The 27647-nt window shown below is 36.3% G+C and overlaps 1 protein-coding gene across 2 annotated transcripts in view; it reads left to right on the forward strand.

The window, feature by feature from the left end:
• Positions 1-27647, forward strand: part of LOC123239132 (alpha-tectorin) — a 165210-nt gene that overhangs the window by 47713 nt on the left and 89850 nt on the right. The window contains exon 7 of one of the 2 annotated variants that reach the window (XM_044666406.1): positions 25563-25627. In XM_044666406.1, the coding sequence (XP_044522341.1) occupies positions 25563-25627 (65 nt within the window). Of the gene's footprint in view, positions 1-25562; positions 25628-27647 lie in introns of those variants that run through there. The other variant, XM_044666408.1, reaches the window with a different exon arrangement.

The raw sequence follows: 27647 nt of genomic DNA on the forward strand, positions 1-27647 counted from the left end.
AAAAAAACATATGCTTGTTCTTTGATCTATAAAAGTCATTATGAAAGTCATCTATCAGTGAATCAAGGACATCCTTTATGAAGGTGCTACAAGAAAACAGTAAGACTTTTTCAAGAGATATTCAACAATGGACTTTTGGCTTTATCATTTTACAATTGACTAAAAGATGTAAAGAATATAAGATCCTGTTGTGTATATTAAAAAAAAACTAAATTAGAAATACTAAAAATCAAGAGAGAAATTAATAAAATCAAAAGTAAAAGAACTATTGAATTAATAAATAAGACTAGAAGCTGGTATTTTGAGAAAACATATAAAATAGACAAAGTACTGGTCAATACAATAAAAGAAAGGAAAGAAGAAAACCAAACTGACGGTATCAAAGATGAAAAGGGAGACCTCACCTCTAATGAAGAGGAAATTAATGCAATCATTAAAAACTATTTTGCACAATTATATGGCAATAAATATAGCAATCTAGGTGAGATGGATGAATGTTTACAAAAATATAAATTGCCTAGATTAACAGCAGAAAAAATAGAATACCTAAATAATCTCATATCAGAAAAAGAAATTGAACAAGCCATCAAAGAACTCCCTAAGAAAAAATCACCAGGGCTGGATGTATTCACAAGTGAATTCTATCAAACATTCAAAGAACAACTAATCCCAATACTATACAAATTATTTGATATAATAAGCAAAGAAGGAGTCCTACCAAATTCCTTTTATGACACAAATATGGTACTGATTCCAAAGCCAGGGAGATCAAAAACAGAGAAAGAAAACTACAGACCAATTTCCCTAATGAACATAGACTCAAAACTCTTAAATAGAATACTAGCAAAGAGACTCCAGCAAGTGATCAAGAAGATTATCCACCATGATCAGGTGGGATTTATACCAGGAATGCAAGGATGGTTCAACATTAGGAAAACCATCCACATAATTGACTATATCAACAGTCTAACAAACAAAAATCACATGATTATCTCAATAGATGCTGAAAAAGCCTTTGACAAAATACAGCACCCATTCCTATTGAAAACACTAGAAAGTATAGGAATAGAAGGTCCTTTCCTAAAAATAATAAACAGTATATATCTAAAACCATCAACAAGCATCATATGCAATGATGATAAATCAGAAGCCTTCCCAATAAGATCAGGAGTGAAACAAGAATGCCCATTATCACCTCTATTATTTAACATTGTATTAGAAACATTAGCAGTAGCAATTAGAGAAGAAAAAGAAATTGAAGGTATCAAAATAGGCAAAGAGGAGACTAAGCTATCACTCTTTGCAGATGATATGATGGTCTACTTACAAAATCCTAGAAAATCAACTAAGAAGCTTGTAGAAATAATTAACAACTTCAGCAAAGTTGCAGGATACAAAATAAATGCACATAAATTATGAGCATTTCTATATATTTCTAACACATCACAGCAGCAAGAGGTAGAAAGAGAAACACCATTTAAAATCACCCTAGACAATATAAAATACTTAGGAATCTATCTACCAAAACAAACACAGGAATTATACGAAAATAACTACAAAACACTTTCCAAACAAATAAAACTAGATCTAAACAATTGGAAAAACATTGATTGCTTATGGGTAGGACGAGCTAACATAATAAAAATGACCATTCTACCCAAATTAATTTACCTATTTAGTGCCATACCTATCAAACTACCAAAGGACTTTTTCACTAAATTAGAAAAACTATAACAAAGTTCATTTGGAATAACAAAAGATCAAGAATATCAAGGGAAATAATAAAAAAAAATGTGAAAGAAGGTGGCCTTGCAGTACCAGATATTAAACTATACTATAAAGCAGCAGTCATCAAAACAAAATGGTACTGGCTAAGAGACAGAAGGGAGGATCAGTGAAATAGACTTGGGGTAAGTGATGTCAGCAAGACAGTCTATGATAAACCGAAAGAGCCTAACTTTTGGGACAAAAATTCACTATTTGACAAAAACTGCTGGGAAATTTGGAAAACAATATGGGAGAGATTAGGTTTAGATCAACATCTCACACCCTACACCAAGATAAATTCAGAATTGGTGAAAGACTTGAATATAAAGAGGGAAACTCTAAAAAAATTTAAGTGAATACAGAATAGTATACCTGTCGGATCTCTGGGAAAGGAAAGATTTTAAAACCAAGCAAGAGTTAGAGAAAATTACAAAATGTAAAATAAATAATTTTGATTATATTAAATTAAAAAGCTTTTGTACAAACAAAAACAATGCAACCAAAATCAGAAGGGAAACAACAAATTGGGAAAAATCTTTATAACAAAAAACTCTGACAGGGGTCTAATTACTCAAATATACAAGGAGTTAAATCAATTGTACAAAAAATGAAGCCATTCCCCAATTGATAAATTGGCAAGGGACATGAATAGGAATTTTCACATAAAGAAATCAAAACTATCAATAAGCACATGAGAAAGTGTTCCAAATCTCTAATAATTAGAGAAATGCAAATCAAAACAACTCTGAGGTGCCACCTCACACCTAGCAGATTGGCTAAAATGAGAGAAGGGTAGAGCAATGAATGTTGGAGGGGATGTGGCAAAATTGGGACATTAATGCATTGCTGTTGGAGTTGTGAACTGATCCAACCATTCTGGATGGCAATTTGGAACTATGCTCAAAGGGCTATAAAAGAATGCTTGCCCTTTGATCAGCCATACCATTGTTGGAGTATTACGCCAAAGAGATCATAGATAAACAGACCTGTACAAAAATATTTATAGCTGCGCTTTTTGTGGTGGCAAAAAACTGGAAAATGAGGGTATGTCCTTCAATTGGGAAATGGCTGAACAAATTGTGGTATATGCTGGTGATGGAATACTATTGCGCTCAAAGGAATAATAAACTGGAGGAATTCCATGTGAACTGGAAAGACCTCCAGGAACTGATGCAGAGCGAAAGAAGCAGAGCCAGAAGAACATTGTACACAGAGACCAATACACTGTGGTAAAATACAATGTAATGGACTTCTGTACTAGCAGCAATGCAATGACCCAGGACAGTTCAGAGGGACTTATGGTAAAGAAAACTACCCACATTCAGAGGAAGAACTGCAGGAGTGGAAACACAGAAGAAAAGCAACTGCTTGAACACATGGGTTGAGGTGGACATGATTGGGGATGTAGACTCGAAACTACTACTCCAATGCAACTATCAACAATTTGGAAATAGGTCTTGATCAATGGCACATGTTAAAACCAGTGGAAATGCGCACCAGCTATGAGGGGGGAGTCAGGAGGTGAAGGGGAAAGTAGGAGCATGAATCATGTAAGCATATTAACTTTTCTAAAAAATAAAAATTATTAAATGAAAAAAAATCCCAATCTGGTACTAGCTAAGAAATAGAAAGGTGAATCAATAGAATGGACTTGGGATAAATGACCTGAGCAAGCTAGTGTTTGGTAAACCCAAAGATCCAGCTTTTGGGACAAGAACCTACTATTTGATAAAAACTGGTGGGAAAACTGGAAAGCAGTATGGGAAAAATTAGGTTTAGATCAACATCTCATATCCTATACCAAGATAAATTCAAAATGGGTAAATGACTTAAATATAAAGAGGGAAATTATAAATAAAGTAGCTGAATGCCTGTCAGATCTGTGGGTAAGAAAATAATTTAAGACCAAGCAAGAGACAAAGAACATTACAAAATGTAAAATGAATAATTTTGATTATAAGAAATTAAAAAGGTTTTGTACAAACAAAACCAATGCAACCAAAATTAGAAGGGAAGCAACAAACTGGGAAACAATTTTTATAACAAAAATCTCTAACACAGGTCTAATTTCTCAAATGTATAAGGGTCTAAGTCATATTTATAAGAAATCAAGGTATTCCCCAATTGACAAATGGTCAAGGGAGGAATAGGCAGTTTTCTGATGAAGAAATCAAACCTATCAATAATCACATGAAAAAGTGTTCTAAATCTCTCTCAATTAGAGAAATGCAAATAAAAACAACACTGAGGAAAATGAGGGGATATCTCTCGATTGGGGAATGGCTGAACAAATTGTGGTATATGATGGTGATGGAATACTATTGTGCTATAAGGAATGATGAAATGGAGGATTTCTATATGAACTAGAAAGACCCCCATGAACTGATGCAGTGAAATAAGTAGAACCAGGAGAACACAGAAAGTGAAACATTGTGGAATGATCAAACATAATCAACTTCGCTACTAATAGCAATACAATGATCCAGGACAACCCTGAGGGACTTAGAAAAAAGAATGCCATCCACATTGAGAGAAAAAACCATAAGAGTAGAAATGCAGAAGAAGAACATATGATTCATCTCTTGTTTATATGGATATAGGATGTAGGGTTTTGGTTTTTTAAAGATTACTCTATTACAAAAATGAATAATATGGAAATTGGTATTGAGTGATAATACACATATAACCGTATGGTTCTGGGAGAGGGGAAGGAAATAACATGAATCATGCAACCATAGAAAAATACTTTAAAATAAATTAATTTTAAAAAAGAATTATTGGACTACCTGAAAGCCATGATTAAAAAAAATAAAAGCTTAAATGTTATCTTCCAAGAAACCATCAAGGAAAATTACCCTAGTATTCTAAAAGCAGAGGACAAAATATGAATTGAAAGAACCCACTGATCAACTCCTGTGATTCCAAAAGGATGATTCCCAGGAATATTATAGCCAAATTCAGAAACTCTCAGTTCAAGGAGAAAATACTTCAAGCAGACAAAAAGAAACAATTCAGATATTGTGGCATCAGAGTCAGTTTAACACAGACTTAGCAGCTTCTACATTAAAGGACCAGGGACCCTAGAATATGATATTCCAGAAGGCAAAGGACTTCAACCAAGAATCATGTGTCCAGCAAAACCGAGCATAATCCTTTGGAGGTTGGGGGAAAAGATGGGTATTCAATGAAATAGAGGGCTTTCAAACATGTCTGATGAAAAGACCAGAGCTAAATGGAAATTTTGACTCTCAAATACAAGACTCAAGAAAATCATAAAAAGGTAAACAGGAAGGAGAAATCAAAAGACATTCAATAAGTTTAAACTATGTGTATCCCAACATGGGGAAATAATTCTTGTAACAGCAAAGTACTTCATTATTATTAGGGCAGTTAGAAGGAGTAGACAGAGGGCAAGAATATGAGTTGAATATGATGGGTGATATAAAAATTAAATGAAATCAAGGCATAAGAAAGAGAAATGCATTGGGAGGAGGAGGAAAGGGAAAATAGAATGAGGTAAATCATTGCATATTAAAGAGGCATGAAAGAGAGTTTACAATGGGAGGAAATATGAGGGAACTGGGGAAGAGAGCATGTGAACTTTACTCTCATCAATGAAGGAAGAACATGCACAATCAGTTGGGTACAGAAAGCTATCTTACCTTACAGGAAAGTAGGAGAAGAAGGAAATAAAAGAAGTTTGTGGGGCAGATAGAAAAGAAGGCAAACTGGGGGAGATGGAGGTCAGAAACTAAACAGGGGCCAATAGTATGAAAAGTAATACACAGTTATCATAATGGTGCAAATATTTTTACAAGTCTCTTATAAAGGCCTTATTTCTCAAATACATAGAGAAATGAGTTGAATATATTAGAATACAAATTCTTCCCCAATTGATAAATAGTCAAAGGATATGTACAGGGAATTCACAAACAAAGTAATCAGAGCTCAATATAATCATGCAAAAAATACTCTGTCACTATTAGAGAAATACAAATTAAAACAACTCTGAGCCCACACCTATCAAACAGACTATTTTGATAGAAAAGGAAAAGGACAAAACTGGGAGGGGATGTGGGAAATCTAGGACATGAATGCATTATTCTTGGGGGAGTTATGAATTGATCCAACTGAACCAATCATACAGGAATCCAATCCAGGAGAGCAATTTGGACCTATGCCCAAAGGACTATAAAATAGTACATACCCTTTACGCCAGCATTACTAAGTTTGTAACTCAAAGAGATAAGAAATAAAAAGGGGAAGGACCTATATGTAAAAAAATATTTAAAGCAGCTCTTTTGATGGTGGCAAAGATTTGGAAAGTGAGGAGATGCCCATCAACTGGAGAATGATTAAGTTATAGTCTTTGATTGCAATGGAATATTATTGAGCTGTAAGAAATGACAAGCAGGAGGAGCTCGGGGAAACCTGGAAAGACTTACACAAAATGAAGCAGAGCAAAAAAAGCAGAACCAGAACACAGAACACAGTGACAGGAATACTTTACAATGAATGACTAAAAATAACAGCTATTCTCAGCAATACAATGATCCAAATCTATCCCAAAGGACTCATGATGAAAAAACTGATCTACTCCCAGAGAAAAAGAACCAAGTCTGAATCCAGACTAAAGCAAACTTTTGTCATTTTCTTAATTTTTTTTCTATTTGTGTTTCTGTCCACAAAAGGATTAATATAGGAAAATGTTTTACATGATTGCATATGCAAAATGTATATGAGATTGCTTACAATTTAAAGTGGGGTGGAAGATGGGGGAGAGGGAGGGAGAGAATTCAAGACTTGATATTCTTTGAAAAATGTTGGAAATTGTTTTTACATGTAATTTGGGGAAATTTAATTTAATTTAAAATGCTAGATAGAGCAATAAGAAAAGAAAAAGAAATCGAAGGAATAAAAATAGGCAATGAGGAAATGAAACTTTCACTATTTGCAGATGATATAATAATATACTTACAGAACCCTAGAGAATCAACTAAAACTAGTTGAAATAACCACTTCAGCAAAGTTGCAAGATAGAAAATAAACCCCCATAAATCATCAGCATTTCTATATATACTACCAATAAAACCCAGCAGGAAGAGATAAAAAGAGAAATTCCATTTTATATAACTGTCTCAATATAAAATATTTGGGAATTTACCTGTCAAGACAAACCCAGGGATTATATAAAAACAATTACAAAACACTTTTCACACAAATAGATAGATCTAAATAACTGGAGAAATATTAATTGCTTATGTGTAGGCCAAGCTAATATAATAAAAATAACAATTCTTCCTAAGTTAATTTACTTATTCAGTACCATACTAGTCAAACTACCAAAAAAATTTAAAGAGGTAGAATAACAGTAATAAAATTCATCTGGAAGAATAAATGATCAATAATATCAAGGGTATAAATGAAAAAAAAATGTGAAGGAAGGCAGCAATGAAATTCCAGATCTCAAACTATGTTATAAAGCATTGAACATGTAAACAAAATGGCATTGGCCAAGAAATAGAGTGATGGATCAATGGAATACATTAGGATACATGGCAGTAAATGATTATCATCTCTAGTGTTTGATAAATCCAAAGATCTAAGCATTTGGTTCAAGAACTTACTATTTGAAAAAAACTTCTAGGAAAAGTGGAAAGTAGTTTGGCAGAAACTAGGAACAGAACAACATCTCACACCATATTCCAAGATAAGGTCAAAATGGATAAATGATTCAGACATAAAGGATAATATAAGTAAATTAGGGATACATGGAATAGATCTGTCAGATCTATGGATAAGGGAGGAGTTTATGACCAAACAAGAGAAAGAAAAGGTTATGAAAAGCAAAATAAATCATTTTGATTACATGAAATGTTAAAAGCTTTGTAAAGCCAAAATAATGTAATCCATTACATTAATGTAATCGCATAATATAATACAGCCAAAATTATATTATAGGTAATTTATAATTGATAGATAGGCATATATAGTGTAAAGATGTAGCTTGCAGGTGCAGAGCCCTAGCTGGAAACTCAAGCCTCGAGCAGGCAAAGGAAGCAAGTAGATAGAACTCCAACTCCCCGTCTCCCTTTGGCAGTTCAAGACTCTGGGAGTTGATCTAACTGCAAATGTTTGGGGACCAGTATGGTTGCTTATCTGACAAGCTTTTTTAGGGCTGAAGTTGATATCAAATGAGAATGACTTCACAGGAAATTGATGACTTTAGGTGTTTGAGATTTATCCCCTAAACAAGGATGGTTAATTGGCTCAGGATGTCTTCAAAGATGATGCCTTTCTCTCAGGATCCTAACTGACTCTCAGGCAACCAAGATGGAGGTTGGCTTAGGTAATGTATATAGTTGGGCCTAAATAATTTAAATTAAAGGATTCTCATACCCACTGACTTAACTAAAACAGGGTTTAATAACTTGGAGGTTTTGAGGTAGATGGTATGTACAGGTAAGAGGGAAAGGTAAAATCTGCCTAATTATCTTTGATATTATCAGGACAGCTTCTCCCCTAATGGGGAAATTCCCAACAGAAATCTTCTTTCCCCAACTACTTCACAAGCTAATCTGTTTCTCTATATCAGTGATTCCCAAAGTGGGTGCCATCACCCCCTAGTGGGTGCTGCGGCGATCCAGGAGAGTGGTGATGGCCACAGGAGCATTTACCTTTCCTATTAATTGTTATTAAAATAAAAAAATAATTTCCAGGGGTCTAAGTAATATTTTTTCTGGAAAGGGGGCAGTAGGCCAAAAAAGCTTGGGAACCACTGCTCTATATTAACTAGGAATAAATGCAAGATGGTTAAGAGTGTCTTGATTGGAGATCTGTAGATTCAGGTTTTGTTAATACTGCTAGCTGGATTCCTTTGCAGCAGTAATCTAAGTCAGGGTCTGTATGAGGCAGTCTTATTGATTTCACCAAGCTCCTTAGGTCAGAGTTATGTTAGGTTTCACAGAAAAGTAGTAATACCACTACCTCATCCACCCAGCACCCTCTCCCCCCTAAAGAGTGAGTCACTCAAGCTTGGGGTGCTGCTTTTATACCACATTCTTAACTGTCCCAACTGTCCCTCTCTTGGGGTTCTATGGGGTAATTCACCCCACTTAAGATTCTTCTAGCTACAATAGTTAGTAGGAAAAGACAGACCAGCTTGGCTGACTGAGAACATTCTAAGCCCAGAATGTAAAAGGGTTTTGGTTCAGAGAGACTGAGTTGTTCACAGTTTTCCTGCTTTGGAGGAGAGGTGAAAAGCTGGTAGCTGCTGCACAACTAGCCTTTGGATTACTTGAGATCTCTATAGAGTAGGTGGATCTGCAATCAAGATAAAGAGGGAAGATCTAGGCAGAGTTAGGATCTCTCCTGTAGTTGGTGAACAGCTCCAGGAAGTCCTATGCTCCCTAGCCCTTGTGGATTATCTTGCTGAGACCAGAAGTATTCCTGAGTCTAAATATCACCTGAAAGTCATCAAGGTCCTTTGTGTGAGATTACCAAAGCCCTGTCCCACTCAGCTGAGCCAGTTGCTGGCTGTCTGTTGGATTAGTTTAGGACAAGCCAACTCAACTGCCACCATTCTCTGGCAGTTGGTTCCCTTAGAGGTTAGACGCTCCTCTCCCTCCAATTCCATCTTAGCAAACCAATAAACTTTACTTTGTTTAACTTCCTTGTCATCCTCTCTCCCACCATCAAGGATCCACAGAGAGTTAATTATCCCTGGCTGTTGTGAACGTTTCAGTTATTGTTATTTCTCCCAAACTGTTTCTCACTCCCCCCAAGTGTTGTTTGTTACCCTTTCCCCAGTGGAGATTATGTCCCTTTGTGTATTAAGCTCCTTCCCTGTCAGTTGTCAGTTGTCAGTTGCCATTGCCCTTCTCCATTCAGTTACTGTTTTTTTATCACATAAAAAAAAACACAATGTAAATCACTATTGATTAGATAAATGCAAATTAAGACAACTCTGAAATACCATTTCACACCTATCAGATTGGCTAGTTTGGTAGAAAATGAAAATGACAAATGCTGGAGGGAAAGTAGGAAAATGGGGACACTAATGCACTATTGGAGGAGTTCTGAACTAGTCCAACCATTCTGGAGAAGTTTGAAACTACACTCAAAGGTTTATAGACCTTCATACCCTTGAACCCAGCAGTACCACTACTTGGTTTTGAATCACAAAGATATCAAAAAAAGAAAAGGACCCATTTGTACAAAAATATTAATAGCTGCTCTTTTGTGGTGGTAAAGAACTGGAAACTGAAGGAATACTCATCAGCTGGAGAATGGCTGAACAATTGTGATTTATGATTGTGATGGAATACTACTGTGCTATAGGAAATGATGAGTAGGATGCTTTCAGAGAAATCTGGAAGACTTATATGAACTCATGCAAAGTGAAGTGAGTAGAACCAGGAAACATTATACAGAGTAAGAGCAGTGTTGTAAGGATGATTAACTATGAAACTACTTTGTTCAGGACAATTATTTAAGGCGGTTCAAATGGACCCATGAAGAGAAATTCTACCTGGAGCAGCTAAGTGGCTCATTGGATTGAGAGCCAGAGATGAGATGAGTGGTCCTGTGTTCAAATATGACTTCAGACATTTCTTCACTATGTGAAGTCACTTAACCTCCACTGCCTAGCCTTTTCTGCTTTTCTTCTTTGTAACCTATATATAGTATTGATTCCAAGACAAAGGTGAGAGGGTTTTGTTTTGTTTTGTTTTAAGGAAAAGAAAAACACTATCCACCTCCAAAGAGAGAATGATGAACTCTGAATGCAGATTGAAGGATACATTTTTGCCTTTTTAATTTTTGTTTTATTTTGTTTGTGTTTTCTTTTATAATATGGCAAATATGGAAATGTTTTGCATGACTTCACATGTATAATCTGTATCAAACTGCTTGCCTTAAGAATTTGGAGCTCAAAACTCTTTTTAAATGATTGTTTAAAAATATACATGTAATTGGCAAATAAATAAAAGGAATTTTAAAAAATTTAAATAAAGTCATATGGGAATGTAAAGATGTATGTGAAGAGGATTAACTGTGAAATCCTTAGCTGCTCTAATCAAGACAATGATCTAAGACAGTTAAATAGGACCCATAATGAAATATACTAGCAGGAGGCAGCTTGAGGGGATTCCAAAGGAAGTTTAGTTATATCATTTGACGCTCCTCTAACATCTGGGGCTTTTTGCTTTACTCCTCCATGCAAATATATCAATCTACTGGATCCCTCAACGATCTTAAAACACCTTACTCATAACCATACACATAATATTGATATTGTATCAGTGATTCCTTACAAAGTTTAATCAGCTGAATCAGATAGACTGTTTAGAGGTCTTGACCCTGAAGCATTACTGCAGATCACTTAGAAACAGCCAAAATTAAAGGAATTACCCTAAAAGACAAATTTATGAGTCCTTGGGTCTTTTTGTCTCTGGCATAATTTATTTATTGTGATAACTGTTGCAATTCTTTTGTTGTGGTGTTTTTTTTTTCCTTTTAGGCCAGCTATGCCAGTAGCACAGAACATAAAGAGATTTTTTCTGAAGTTCTCTTGGGGCCTGTACTCTTTTTTGATTCATCCTGTTAATACAAAAGCATTTCCTCTATGGTAGAAAGAACATTCTGATTAAAAACCTGTTCTAATCTACATCTAAAAATAGGTTGACTCCCTAAGCCTAATAAATACAGAATGAGCCTAGATTTAAAGAAAAAGTCTATAATACTGAGGCAGGGAAAAGGAAAATGCATAGAACTATTTGACGTTTTTTTTTTTTTTTTGCTTTGGTTTAAGACACTTAAAGAGCAGCACTTGAGCTCCTTATCAACTTGCTTGAAAATCTGTTTTATGGTTTCCCTATTAAGAAGATCTCTATCAAAACACTCATTATCTGGGTAGACTAAGCACAACAGATAGGTTACCTGCTTGATTGTGAATCAAATTCTCAATTCCTAGGCTGCTCTTATTTGCTTATCTCATCCATTTAAACACCCTAACATGATAGTTAAAATCTATAATTGACTCACTAGAATGATTTTTTGATGGCCAAAAAACTCAATTATTTCTTGTTTTGGAAAAAAAAATCTTCAGGTGTAAGCGATGGCTCTGAATCAAACAATAAGGAAACTGAGTTCATTCCCCAAAGCGAAGTTTGAATTTCTCCCCTGTGCCATGTCCAGAAGTGTAAAATTGGCTGGTTTGCCTGTCTAGTTTTCTTTTCTTGTCGGTTTTCTAAATGGTCAAGTGGACACTGATGCAGAATGCTATTTATTGACAACTTAAAAACCTGTGAATTGGTGCAATGAACCTACTATTAGCATGGTTTTTAACTGGTCAGCACTAATGTTCCAAGCGTTTCAAAAAACTAGGTTCCAATAGGTAATTAAAGAAGTGAAAAAATTGACTCAATTCCCACCTTGTTTTTCTCTCACAGATATATCAGTATTCCAAATGAACTTAAAATTAGTCCTTCGTAGAGAAGGAAGTAAGTTTATAATCCAATACAGTTTTCATCAGAGGTTTAGTTATGGGAAAAGATGTGGCTGTCACTGCTCTTGTTCCTTTTAAAATTCAACAAAGAGCCTGGTGAAGAATATAAATATTGCTTACAAAACAGAGGAGACAGGCTATCTATTATGGACTGTAAGATCTAAATCTGCCAAAAAATCACAATGTAATTTCTGGGTTTTTTGAGTCTTTCATAGACACTACATCCCTGAATGCTTTGGTGTTTTTATAAGTAACACGATCATGACATCGAATAGCAAATAAGGAAGATGTTAATGAATACAGACGCAAGAGTGTTTCTAGGAGGAAATTATAACCTTTAAATACAGATAGGGCATGAAAATCTGTATATTTTGCTGTCTAGGAAGTTCAACTTTTACAACATTAATCTTCTTGAAAAATCTATATAACCTGTATTTCAAATTGTTTACAAATAACATACCCCACGCCTCTACTTCCCTTGACCCACCCCCAACTACTACCACCACTCTCCTGGTTCCATTACTCATCTTCAACTGTAAAGTAAGAAGCTTAGAGTATACATAGATAAGATACAAAACATTCCTATTCCTTTTTACAAAGTTGTGATCTTTCCCAATTAGGTATACACAAATATAGATACTCATCTGATTCAAAGCATTATAGGTTGGTGAGTCAAGCACGATTATATTTTATGAAGACTTTGCCTGCCTCTATCGTCTGTAATGTTTAACCGTCAGTCAATGAAGTGTCACCTCTGTAGAAGAAAGCATGTATTATTTATTTATCCTCAACAGTATAGAGACTCTTGTTTTAGTTAAATACCCTTGAAAAGTGATGGATTAACGATCCTAAAACCACAGTTTATTGTCTAAAGCAAATCTTAATCTTAGCTGATTCCTGACTATGAATAAAGCGTCTTTTGAGAAACTACTTGGTAGTATATAGACTTCAATTCATTCGGCGTATTATTAGCAACAATTTTTTGACTAGGATGTGCCAATTCTGAGTCATCTATATGTCTCTTCCTGTAGAACTGGCCGATCTACACTCTGGCTTAGTAACTTTCCAGTCAATAGTTTTAAAAAAATAATGTCTTTGAAACCTTAAATCACATTTTAGAGATGAAAACATTTTCTTGTTATTGATCTTTTAGGGTTATTGAGTCTCCCTTGTTGATTAATAAGCACTTACATGGCATTTAATGTTCTTTTCAAGGAACTATTCAGTAATTTTTCTTACAGTTCATCCATATAGCACCCATCCACAGCTCTAAGTCTATAAGGAAGTGGCGTCAATAATGTAAAAGAAATATGAATAATATGCAGATATTTTTACTTAATCAAAAAATATATATTTTGAAGATTTAGTTTTAAGATTCCTGCTATTGGTGATTCCCTACTCTTCCCATCTACCAGTGCCTCCCTCCAATTACCTTATATCATACATAGTCATAGATTTTAGCGTTGAAAGGGACCTCAGAGGACATCTAGTCAAATGTCCTCATTTTGCAGATGAAATAACTGATGGAAACTGAGACTTTCTCCAGGTCACAAAAGTAGTAAATATCACAGGGCTTAAGGGGTATTCAGGAAGACTAGCACCTCTGGTGTGAGGACTTACTGATTTTTTTTCATATCCTCCTTTGGTGTCCACCAGCCACCCAACTTTCTCCTGTGGTTCCAAGAAACTAGAGCATTGCAAAAAGCCACAGCTCAGTAAAACTTCTCAGCAGACTGGCTAAATCAGGTTGAGAGTAACAGAGAACCATTAAGTCATCAGTGAGTTGGAAGAGGTGTCTATCCCAGGCATGTGAAGACGTTCCCCCATAGAAGAGACAGATGAGAATAATGAATTCCAATGCTTCTGTGGCATTGTGCAATAAGGAGATAGATATTGGTTAGATATTGAGGATGCCATGGTCATCCACTGCATCCTGGACCATTCACCAGTTATCTTGGCTTTTTATCTTGCCCTTGGACTTTGATGACTGGAAGAGAGAGTGAGGCTGACGACTTATTCTGTCTCACTTATATACAATATATGTGGAGTCAAAAGACAGACAACAACCACAGTGATGTCACTTCGATCCTCTTCAAGTACAAAGAATAACAACCAACCAAATGTCAGAGGAAGGATTTGAACCCAGACCCTCTGATTCCAGAGTCAGCACTTTTCCTTCTGTGCTATGTGTTTCTCCACATACCCCGTCTTCTGCTGTTATTACCACCTCCATCCCCAAGAACATGAGCTCTTAAAATTGCAGTACTGTTCTCTCCAGTCTCTGTGTCTTTGCACTAACTGCCCCCTTTCCTGGAATGCTCTGGCCTCTCACTTCGACTTCTTAGCTTCCTTCCTTCAAAATTTCAGTTCAAGCCCTGGCTATTCAGTAGTCCTTTCCTGGTCCCACTCCCTCCTCCAGCTGCTCTACTCTGAGTGTCTCCCAACTCTGATATGTGTGGGTGTACACATACACACATACATATATGTACATACTACATATGTAATATACATACATACAGACACACACACACGCCCCCACACACATATATATTTGAACCCGTACTTTCTGTAAGTAATAACTCTAAGACAGAAGACTGGTAAGGACTAGACAAACAGGGGTAAGTGATTTGCCCAGGGTCACACAACTAGGAAATGCTGAGGCCAGATTTGAACCTAGGTCCTCCAGACTCCAGGCCTGGCTCTCTATCCACTGTATGACCTAGCTGCTCTTTTATGTATATTTTATGTACCTAATTGTTTATATGTTTTCTCCCTAATTGGAAGTTAAGTTTCTTGATGGCAGGGATCTTCTTTTCTTTTTCGATTTTTTTACTTTCTTTGTATTCTCAATGCCTAGCACAGTAAGCGCTGCATAAATTATTATTTGTAACTTGATTAATCATTAGTACATGCTTACCTTGCCTGAAAATTCAAATTCGACTTTAGTTAAGTACCTACTGCACACAAGACTCTGGGCTAGGTGATGAGAAGACAAAAAATTTTAAATAATGAGTTCTCTAAAAGATTTGTAGGTTGACCTTTTTTTTTTTTTTCATTTTGATCAGTTTTCAAGGCTACTGACCCTGAAAGTCAAGACTCTATTTATCCCCATTTTTCAGATGACCATTAAGGCATAAATGCCCCCAGATTACTGGGTTGGTATTACCATCAGACTTTGGATTTAAGAGCTCCTGGGAATCCTTTCTCTTGACTGTCTCATATGCCATTAATCTGATTCAACTATCTTTCAGAGCCCACATTTCATAGGTCACTGAGTAGAATAGTGTCATACTTTTTTTTATGGAGTATAAAAACAAGTCCAAATCTATTGTGTTCAAGTTCTATAGCTGCCACTTATTTCCTGTATGACCTTAGGAAAGTCACTGTCCCTAAGATTCACTTTTTGTAAAATGAGGGAGTTGGACTAAATAATTTGATCACTATGATTCTGGGAGTTGGGAGATTACTCAGTACATAAGTGGCCACAATTACTGCACATTAAAATATTTAGGTCAGTATCATAGGTTATACAATAAAACAAATTAGTGGGTAGTCAAGGTATGGCAGGGAATTGTTGGAGGACAGAATAGTGGAATGGGAAGGGAATGGGGAAGGGGGAAAGGAGAAAGGGGAAGAGGGAATATCTAGTACTTTTTTTACAGATGATTAAACAGGTCCTCCCAGAGAAAAGAAATGAAGACACAGTTAGTAGGGAGCAGAGCTGGCATTTGATTCCAAGTTTCTACTGGCATGTGCTTTCCACCACTTAATGCTAGTAAATCTGTCCAAGACACTCATAATTTTATGTATTTTACATAATTTAGCAATCACCTCTTTTACTGGATTTGATGGTCTGCCTTGCAACTTTCACAGAGATGTATAAAACTTAAGAAACCCCAAGAGGGAAGGGTGTTCACTTTTAGGGTATATTCCACCTACATTTGGAAAGTTTTAGGGCAGTGAGGTAGCACAGTGGATAAAGCTAGACAAGTCACTTAACTAAGTGTGTTTCTAAGAAATAGAACCAGACTGAACCATCTACATGCAGCACTAATGAATCAATGAACAAGCAAGTATTTATTAAGCATTTACAATGTGGTGAGCACTGGAGATAATTAAAAGTCACAAATATTCCCTCATTTCAAAAAGGTCACATTCTCATCATGGGAGACAACATACATAGAAGTGGGTACATATGTGATACAGAGTAGATAGTGTGTTATCCTCCTCAAGGGGCACTATGTTATTATTATGATTTTTAAATTTTGAATTTGAGCTTATTTTAGAACAAGAGACTACCTCCCAGAATCCAGAAGGTGAGCTTTTTGGAGAAAGCACCACAAAGATGCCTGCAGAAACCACACGCTGCTCCAGGAGTTCCTGAGCAAATTGAATGTACAGAATTGAACTTTGGGGGATTGAATACATTTGTTTATATGTACTTAGTTGTACCAAAGGGGACTTCCCCCTAATTGGTTTTGTTCTTGATTCTTTTTTGTTCCCTTATCCCCAAGTTGTTGTATTTTTCCTATGTAAATGTTCTTTATACCTTAGTTAATTATGTTTAAAATGATTCACTGGGGAGACTGGTCTCCCAAAGGATCACAGGGGGGAATGTGCAGGTGGAAAATTTGCCACACCTGAGTTACATTCCCAGCATCCTTTTAAATATGCCCTCATTTGATGTACAGGAGCTTGTGAGATAAATTTGGCTGAGACCCATGCTGTGAGGCTTTTTTTTTAAAGAAAAAAATAGTGTTTTATAAACAACCACACTGTTATAATACACTTTAAACATACAATAAGGTAGCCTTTAAATCTGAGGTGGTCTTAAGAATAACAAATAGACAGAATTTCAAATTTTTGTAAATAGGTGAACTACTATAGTTATTGGTATACATTTTAGGAAAATGGTATAGCACTTACAGACCATCAATGTAACTTTATTTTGTACATTTTTTCTATAATTGAAAATATAAATAATTTTATATGACTAATTTCCACGTGGTTGGAGTATTGTAACTATGGAAGTGATTTTCTGTTATGTTTGCATATGTTATACTTTACTAGTAGCTTACTTGATGGCTTTTAAGGGCCTGGCAGACAGATGGTTTTTGGAAACAACATTTGATTTTTTAAAAATCACTGCTAAGACGCAATGCACCTTATTTTTGGTCCTCCAATGTTTAAGAAAAGGGATAATTCACAACATTGTTTTTTACCACCCAAATGCCTCATCCTATACATCTTAAACTTTTTTTTTTTGCTTTTTTCTCTTTAAATGTATATGTGTCCAATACACTTAACTGAAAAACAATATTTTTTTTATTATGCTGTATTTTTTACCAATGTTATCCACTTTGATATACTTATCCACTTAAGATATACTGTCGAGGGGTTATTTGATTTGGGTTATCAGTTATTTGATTTAAATTTCTAAAATTGTAATCATTTTTAAAGTTATAATTCCTAAATTCCTTGTTGTAATTATTATTTCTATAATTGTTTCTATATCTATTATTCCACTGAATATTATTTTTAATTGCTTGGAAGAAATTCCTACAGTCAATCATTATGTGGCCCTTCTTTCCACAGAAGTGGCAGGTAAGGGATTGATAGGTTCTTTGAGAGAGGCAAGTGCCATTGTTTGAGTATCATGACCTTTTTCTTCTTTATCAATTCTATTAGTTAAATATTTTAATACTTTCTGGATCTTTTCTAGTAAATCATTAGTTTCTGATTGTTTTTCTTTATTGCCTTTAACATATGCAGCAGTTCACTTCAACTCATCGATAACCATTTCAGACCACTTTGGGCAATGTGTTTTAAAACAATCTTGGACTACTTTGCAACAGTTGTTGACAAAATGTCATTTTATATGTCTAATATCTCTTTCTGAAGAAATATCAAGGTCTAGGTACCTACCTCCCAGCTCAATGAGTCTATCCATAAGTTGGGAGGGTGTCTCATTATTAGACTGTTTAAGGCATTCAAGTTTAGTCCATGCATCTGGCCTTTCAGAGCATTCTCACATTGCTCTTAGAATGGCTTCCCTAGCATGATATAGTTCCATGTATTCATTGTGATCATTATAGTCCCAATGAGGATCCACAAGTGGTCAGTGTGCTACATTGCACCCTTGGGCTTTATTGATATGAGAGATTATCTTATCCCTCTCACGTTCTGTTAAAAATGCATGGAGTTGTTCAACATCTTTATAAGATGGATCAAAACAAAAGAATATATCAGCCATATTTTTTGTTACCCAGATAGATTCATATTCATAACTAGGAACATCACGTTTAAATTCTTCTATATACTGGGGTGTGAAAGGTCTATGTTGTCTTAGTTTGTAGTACTGTGGGCACTTCCCTTAAGGGGAAAAACTTCATAGGAATTGATCAGTGGTCATGATTTCATAGGAGGTGTCTGTGTGGATACTGAGGTAGTACAGGTAGGAATTTGTATGGTAGGAGGACGAGGGTTTCTTGGGGCTGGGGTTGGTTATAGGGTGAGGGTGAGGAAAGGACAGGGTAGGATGGGGCATTGGGAGAAAGAGCAGGGGAGAGCATATTAGTCAGGAGTTTCTCAATAAGAGAAAGGAGGTTTTCTATCTGAGACCTATGAGAGGGGTCTTCCATGTCTATTTTAGTATCAGTTTCTCTGGGTAGTTCAGGTATAGGCGTGGAAAATTTGAATATATCTTGGATGGAATCATCTATTGCCATTGGACCATTTAAGGAGTGCTTAAAATTGTCCAATTGATTTTGAATTTCAGCTTGCATTTTAGCTTGCATTTTTTTGGTATACGTTTTTGTGTCTTAACATTTAGGAATTGATATAGAAAATTCCCTAACAACATAAGGAGAAGGAGACATTCCGAGAACTTGAAGGTTCCCAATAGAATGAAAGCCAAAAAGGTTTCTTGTAAAGTAGCAATAATGATGCTTGGTGTTGTATTTTATAACGGTAAGATTAAAGGAAAAGGAAAAGAAAATAATTTTCAATTTCAAGAACTGCTGATTTTATTTTATATGATTTTATTGCTGCTCTCCAGTGGTAGAAAAGCAGCCACTGCAGCTCAACAAGAGGCAAAACTGAGTGCTCAATAATGGCCTCTAATAGTGAAGAGGCAATTGGGGGAGGGAGGTAGAATCCAGGTGGGAGTATGGAGAATCTGGCTATAAAGACAGAGTTGAGGAGGATTTTAAGGGAAGGATTCTGTGCTGGAGTGGGAAGAGGTTTTAGATAAAAGGAAGTATAGGAAGCAAGCTGGGGTGGGTGGAAAAAGGACTTAGTTATGAGGGAGGACCAGCTGCCTGGTAAGAGGAAAATGGACCCCCCCTCCTCTGGGCTGGTGTTGGAGGCAGGGAGTTTAAAGCTTACAAGTAGCAGCAACAGCAAGCTGCAGCAGCAGAAAGAGTTAGCAGAAACAGCCTCTGTGAGGGAGAGATCTGGCTGCCTGGCTCTCCTGGTGGGCAAGTGTAGGCAATGAGTCTGGGAAAGCTTTGAAGCATTTCCTGGAGGGAGAAGGGAGAAGGGAGAGGGAAAACCATGGCAGAAGAAGAAATTCTATCCCTTCATGGTTGCCAAAAATACACACACACATAATTTAATCATACACAAAAAGAGGAGGAAGAGAAAAGGAAAAGGATTCTTTCAGTAAAGTGAGCAAAGCAAAGATAGCCAAAAACCTCACACCTGCAGCACTTTACCAAAGCAAAGCTCAAGCCCCCAAAAAAGAGCCTCACAGTTTTGGTCTCAGCCAAATTTATCTCCCAGGCCCCTGTATATCAAATGAGGAAATACTTAAAAGGATGCTAGGAATGTAGCTCAGGTGTAGCAAATTCTCCACCTGCATAATAGAAAGTAGCCTCAGAAGGGAAGACTCCAGGAGCTAATGGATGGGAGATACAGAGGAAAACCAAGAAAGTCCTATAGAGCTATTTCCAAGGAAGTCAGGAATTCTAAGAGGGAGAAGTAATAATAATTATAGTAGTATCAAGATGGTGATTCAAAGTTAGTAATCACCTTACATAAGTTATCTCATTTAAGTAGCATAGTGGGTAGGACACTAGGTCTAGAATTGGGAGGACCTGGGGCTCAAATCTGGCCTCAGATACTTCCTAGCTATATGATCCTGGGCTAGTCACTTAACCTCCATTGCCTAGCCCTTGCTACTCTTCTGTCTTGGAATTACTACAAAGGTTTTTAAAATAATAAATTATTTTATTTAATCCTCAAACAACCATGTGAAGTAGGTGCTATTATCATACCCATTTTACAGATGAAGAAACTGAAGTTAAATGGTTAAGTGACTTATCACTGGTATTATGACTATTGAGTGTCTTAGATAAAACTCAGACTTGGGTCTTTCTGACTCCAAGTTACATACTATCCAATCTGCTACCTGGCTGTCTCTAGCAAACCAGAAGGGAATTCTAGACATGGAGTTTGCCAGAGGAAAGTCATGGGGATGGGATAAGCCAGTATGACTCAACTGTAGACAGTGTGGCAGTGAGTAATATATAGGAATATTGGAAAGGGGGCAACTAGGTGACTTTGTGGATAGAAAGCTGGTCTAGAGACAGAAGGTCCTGGGCTCAAATCTGGCCTCAGAAAACTACCTAGCTGTGTGACCCTGGGCAAGTCCCTTAATCCCCATTGCCTAGCCCTTACCCCTCTCCTGTCTTGGAACCAATATTTAGTTTTTTAAATATTTAAAGGGGTTTAAAAAATATGAGGGACTTATGAGAAAGAACATTCTCCACATCCAGAGAAAGAACTGTGAGAGCAGAAACACAGAAGAAAAATAACTGCTTAATCACATGGGTCGATGGGGATATGATTGGGGATGTAGACTCTAAACCAGGGGTTGGCAACGTATGGCTCTCGAGCCATATCTGGCTCTTTTGAGGGCTCTTTCTTCAGGAGCCATAAAGTCAATTTTTTTTTCAGGCACTGTTACAGGAGTGCGCACTATTACAGGAGCACGCACTGTGAGCACTATACAGCTCTCACGAAATTACATTTTAAAAAATGTGGCATTTATGGCTCTCAAGGCCAAAAAGGTTGCCGACCCTTGCTCTAAACGATCACCCCAGTGCAAATATCAATAATATGGAAATAGGTCTTGATCAGTGACACATGCAAAACCCAGTGGAATTGTATATTGGCTATGGAGGGTGGGGTGGGAGGAGGGGAGGGAAAGAACGTGAATCATGTAACCATGGAAAATTTTTCTTAATTAATCAATTAAATAAAATTTTAAAAAAAAGATTTTAAAAATAACTGGAAAAAGGGAGTTTAAAAAAGGGTTTAAAAAGAATATTGGAACAGTAGAAAGGAACCAGGATGTGAAGAGCTTTAAATGTCTAACAAAGGAGTTTATATTTGATTCTACAGGTAATAGGGAACCACAGTAATTTATTGAGATGGGAGTGTGACATGGTCAATCTTTATCTTTAGCAAAATAATTTCACATCTGTATGGAGGAGAGAGATTTGAGGCAAAGACCACTTAAAGAGTTAATACAATAGTCCAGAGAAGAAGTGATGGGGGTGTAAACCAGAGTAGGGGCTCTGAGTAGAGAAAAAGGGAAATATATGAGATGTGGAGGTTGATATGACAAGATGTGGCAAGTGATTAGATATATAGACCGAGAATGAAGTCTCAAAAATGACACCAAGGATGTGACCTTGACATTGCCAGGGATATTTAAGAGAAGAATGAGTTTAAGAGAAAGATAATGAGTGAACTTTGGAACATGGTGAAATTAAGGTGCCTCAGGGATAGCCTGTTTGAAATGTCCAATAGCCAGTTGGTGATGTGGGACTGGAGCTCAGGAGAAAGAGACTAAGGTGAATTCACTATTTCTGTTTCTGCCACTTTTTTCATTTATAAGCACTACCAGAAATCTTTATTTACCTCATATCTTTGGCCTTCAAATAAGATGTTTCTTCTTCCTAAAGAGGAGAAATTTTGCCACTTGCCCTCTGCCCACAGATGACTTAATTTGGACAAGGAATAACTATGAGAGAGCCTTTTTTAAAGTCTAAGAGATGATAAATAAGACCAACCTCTCTCCAAACTTGCTGCTCACTTTATCCCCAAAGAAATTCTCATTAGGGTTTCCACCCAATGCATTTTACTGTTAATGATAATAGCTTAAATTTCCATGGTATTTTAAGGTTCTACAAAAGCACTTTCCTCACAGCTCTGAGAGGTAGCTAGTATTATCCCTATTGTATCAATGAAGAAATTGAGACTCAGCAAGGTTTATTCACTTACCTTTCATCTTAAAACCAGTGTCAGTACCAAAATTTAAATCTGTTGTCCCACATCTCCCAAGAGCAAGCATGTATCCACTAGGTTGTGTATCCCACACTGAGAGAGTACATAATATTTAGTCTAGTAGCAACTGAGTTTCCTAAAGTTGAAGAAAGTTTAATCCACTTTGGAGAAATAAGTCTATGGCAATAATGCAGCTTCTCAGGGGTGGTGGCAGCGGTGTTTTTAACTGAATCAATTATTTTGTAGCAAGATGCTTCTGTCAATCACAGGCCTGATGAATCTATGAAACAGTAAGAAATTGAAAAAAACAACTTAGCATCTGTGTTAAGGAAATGTCACCTGGAATTTACAAGCACATCATCAGGGTTAAAGAAAACCAAATGAATCCTCATTGATACTATGACATCTAAGGTTTTTAGAGAGAAAAACACAAAGTAAACTCATTTAAATTAAGCTCCCATTTCCCCATTAAATGAGCCAAAATAGCATTTTGCACCAAAATATTATCTTTATACAACTGAAATGGAAAATCTGGTCCATAGAAAGATTTGAAATTCATAGTAAAATTTCCACTGATTTGCAAAATAATTTTTTGATGTGATAGCAAGGCTCTTGTTTTTAATCATGGACATTTGGAATGAAGAATGAATGAGATACACCTTGTAGTTGTGTAGCTAAACAGTAAATCTCATCCTTCCCCTTCTCATTCCCTAGATGTCTAGGGAACAGATCACTTTTCAAATCTGAGCCCAGACCCTTGTGTGCATATATTTGAGCTAACTCTAAGGATTATTCTTTCAATCAGCCAATAAACATTCAATAAGCACCTACTATGTGACTGAAATATAGACAATGTGCTATATGTTTCCAGTTAAAGGCGAAAAAACAATACATTTTTTGGATGCAGAAAGTTTGCAGATGGTGGCTGTCTTTTCTTTGCCTTGCCTGTAAACTATTCCGTTTTACTAAGGCTGGTGAATCCGAGAAAAGGTAAGAAATCGAATCTAGAAAAATTAGGGAAAGAACCATATTGATTTCTTTAACTACTTTACATATACCTGTAAAAAAATAGCATCATCTATAGGTGGCAACTGTTCAGAGAAACCAAAAAAAGGGCTTAAAAATCAACTTCTTTTAAATTTGGGGGGCAGCAATTAGTTTTGTGATTTCATCCCATGCTCATTGATGCTAATTCTGTAACTCTATCTAGTTGCCTTTTTTTTGGGTACAAAGGTCTGGGGGCTGGTGAAGGAGGGGGTCTTTTGTGTTTTCCAGTGCAAAGTGATTCTGATCAAAAAAGGCCAAGGTTTCAGCTCCAAGTACCTGACATTTCCATCTGAATCTACTTTTAAAAAAAAGGTTTAGTTTTTCAGGAAAAGAACCCCTTTACGCAATCCTGAAACTGATCTTTAGATTTACTTTTCCTTAATCAATAGAAAAAAACGTGATTGCAATTCAACACTTATCTGCCTCTAGCACAAGACAAACTGAATTTTTGGTTTCGTGAGCAAGTCGGAGATTCAGACATCATTTCAGTAATCAGAAATAATTGGCATCAAGTGGGGGAGAGCTGACATGAATTCCTGTTTTACCTAATTTTTGCCTGGTTTACCAAGATTTGGTTTAATATTTCTGACTCAATTCCTCCAGCCTCCGCAGAACAGGTTAGTGCCACTTTTTCCCTTTTTCCATCTTGTTAACAATTTTCCTCAGAAATGTGAATGCAAACATGATTGGTGATTGGTACTCTCTAAGCCTGTGCCTCACCTCCCTTTGCTCCGGGCTTTTGTGTGCTTTCTGCCCAAGTTCTGGTACCAGTTGCAGCCAAAGTGACCGTTTAAGATATGCTTGCATTAAGAGTTGTGTGCACTTGGTAGCTCTGGGAAATAGACCATAGAATCCTTTCTCATAGATTGGACCTACTGCTTGCCCACGAAAATTGGGCTAGACTAGCACTGTGAATTGCATGCTGTGATGCATCGAAAGCATAGAAATTTTCTTATGGGGTTGTTTTGAACAGATTCCACTACATATGCATGCACTTCAATTATTATAGATGTGTATGGGTACAACTAAAGGTGTGCATCTGTGCTGGTACCAGAGTGTAATGCAAACTCCCATAAACTTAGCGTATATTGTAGGGGAAATTTCTTGGCATTAAATGAATGAGAGCAAAAGTGAAAACAAATGAGTTTGCTTTCCATTGATCGTCCTTGGATTCATTTAGTGGTATTAGTTCTATCACAATAAAACGTGCATCTAGATCAGATTCCACTTTTTATTATAATTTACAAGGCAAGGTCCTGATGTCTCCTCCACATGCACTACCACCCCCATATACACACATACATTATCACAATATAACATTGATTTCTCAATAGAAAGGAAATAGATGCAGGGCTATACCTGGGTAAAAAATTCTAAATGAAGGTTTGATTCCATGCCTCAGAGGAATTGAATGATAAACATTCAATCTTTCCAACCCGAGAAGCCCGTCTCATTTTATAATTGTCTTTTAGTTTATCACAATGGAAAACCTTATTCATTCTAAAAACAGAGTGCTTCACAGAGGATCAGCAATGAGATTTTATTCTTGAGATTAAAGAAGGAACTGGGTCTCTCTCATCAGGTGCTATTTATTAATAATGTATTTGCATTGAAGCTTCCTTTTCTGCTTGTCTTGGAGCACTCATTGATTCTATACCCTAGTGATAATCTACACTTAGGACTAGAATGATCTTATTACACTTTTAAATTAGCTTCGTATTATAGAGGAAAAAGGGAGTTCTAATTCATTAGTAAAGTGTTGAACTTACAGAGACCTGCCACCTTTCCTGAAATTTTAACCTGATTCATAAGAGTAGATGTGCTTATGTGAAGTCATTACATGGTGGTTTTGATGTGTCTAGGGATTTGCCACTAAGAGCATCTGGTACTCTATTTATTGGGGCCCGATGGGTATATGTTTTTTTTCTTATTCTTTTTAAAATTCCAGGATGAATTATTCATCATTACTTAGAATTTGGGTCTCTTTCATCTTCACACTTGTACGGCACCAAGGTGAGTACTCCTGACTTTCTTAGCGCTCTTCATTAACATACTTTTAGACACATAATAATGAAGCTCTTAAAGGAACCATAAGTGTAAAGGCAGGTGTAAGTCCATGTGCCTACAGATGTAAAACATTGACATTAATTCTGGAAAGTATAATCATGCTATAAATTCTTCCTAGTATACCTAGCACTAAGCATAGTGCCTGACACTTAGTTGGTGATTAATAAATTCTTGTTGATTGGTTGGTCCAAAAATGAATTAGCTATATATTATATGAACTTAATTTTCCCACACTTTAAAAGAAGTTCCAACAGAATAAGGCTAGGTTTTCTTATTAGCAAAAAAATAGAATACATGTTTAAAATAATTCAAATGGAGGGAGTAGTTCTCCCCCACTAGAGCTCTTTGAGCTCTGACTAAAGGACAATTCATTGGAGTTGTTTTAGAGGAGATTCTGGTTTAGATAGATAGCAGACTAGACAAAGGCCTATGAGATTCAATATTCTCCCCCCCCCCCCAAGGTAGGAAGTAATTGTATGTAGGTACAGAGTAACATAAAATATTATAGATATTCAACACCTCTCATTGGAGTTCTCACAAAAAAAAAATACTTGGAAGTTTTCCTTGTAATGACCCAAACAGAATTCTAACGTAGTCTGAGTTCCACTAATTCCTGGGACACAGATCATAGATAGAAAAGTCTAGATAGAAAAGTCTTACATCTTAATGATCTCCAACTTTTCTCTGTATAAAACTTTCTACTAGGTTGAAAGTCATATATGTTTGTCCCTTTCACAATGTACTCTGTGATGTATCTTTGAATTATAAACTGAAATAAGAAAAAACTACAGGGGTTAAAAAAATCAATCTTATATCTTTTTTTTCTTATCCCTTTCTATAAAACATGATTATGGGTCTCAGTGTTTAAGATTTCCAGGACACCTATGTGACCCCTTCATTTTTCCTGTTATTTTGGAAACTTCAAACAGTATTGATGTTGTGACAAAAAGTATGAAATTATATTCAAGTGTAGGCCTTCTCCCTACCCCTCGGTACCTTTTTCTTCTAGAAGGGAGACCCTTGGGAAATGCAGTCAATCTTTACAATGAAATATTCCATCTTAATTTCAGGGAGCTGATGGTAGCTCAGGGGATTCTCATGCTGGCTCTATCATTACCCTCACTGTCACTCATTTGCAGCGCTGTAAATTCTCTTTTTTTTTTTTTTTTTTTTTTTGTAACCTGAAGAAAAGACAGAGTTAATTTTACATCTCAGATATGGCAATGATTGTATTTTAAGCTTGACCTGCTTTGGGGCTCTATTCATACAACTGTCCAGACGGTGGCTAACTTTTCCAGATGTTCTGTTAGCATTGTTATTAGACTTGGCATTGACTGATTGTCCACAATTACAAGGAATGTTTCCCTTGTCCCTGTGGCAGAAAGTCCTAATAAGTCATTAAAAAGAAGAGATCTCTCCACGTGTAAAGGAAGAATATCTGCCACCAGATCTCCTTAGGAGCTAGGTATAATTATTGGGAGTGGAGTCAGAGAAAATCTCCCTGGTCACAGTCTGCTATTTTTTCAGGCAGAAGTTAGGAACACCATGGGGGATAACATCCACTCTCAGCCCCGTGTAATGCCTGAGTACTTTGTTCTGTCTGAGGCACTGATCTCCCACCTGACTATCAAAGTACTCATTTTTCCATGTTAACTGAGCATGGGAACTTACTTTGGACTTGGTTCCCAAGGAGTTTACCTGAAAGGATAATATACAAAATACTCTAGAATTTTATTTAGATGAACTCCTTTATCATTAGCAGAATTCTCTGATCTATAAAATGGGGGCAGCAATGCTGATTGTGCCTACCTAACAAAGTTGTTATAAGGAAAGTGCTTTGTAAGCTGTAAAGCATTCTATAAATGTCATTTATTGCTTATTACATTTTTGTAGCATGTGCTGGGCATGATTGATAAATTGATCTCTGTTCGCCAACAGACTTAAGGAATGACCTTAACCCAAACAT

Source organism: Gracilinanus agilis, chromosome 3 (genome assembly GCF_016433145.1).
Source record: "Gracilinanus agilis isolate LMUSP501 chromosome 3, AgileGrace, whole genome shotgun sequence".
Taxonomy (NCBI): Eukaryota; Metazoa; Chordata; class Mammalia; order Didelphimorphia; family Didelphidae; genus Gracilinanus; species Gracilinanus agilis.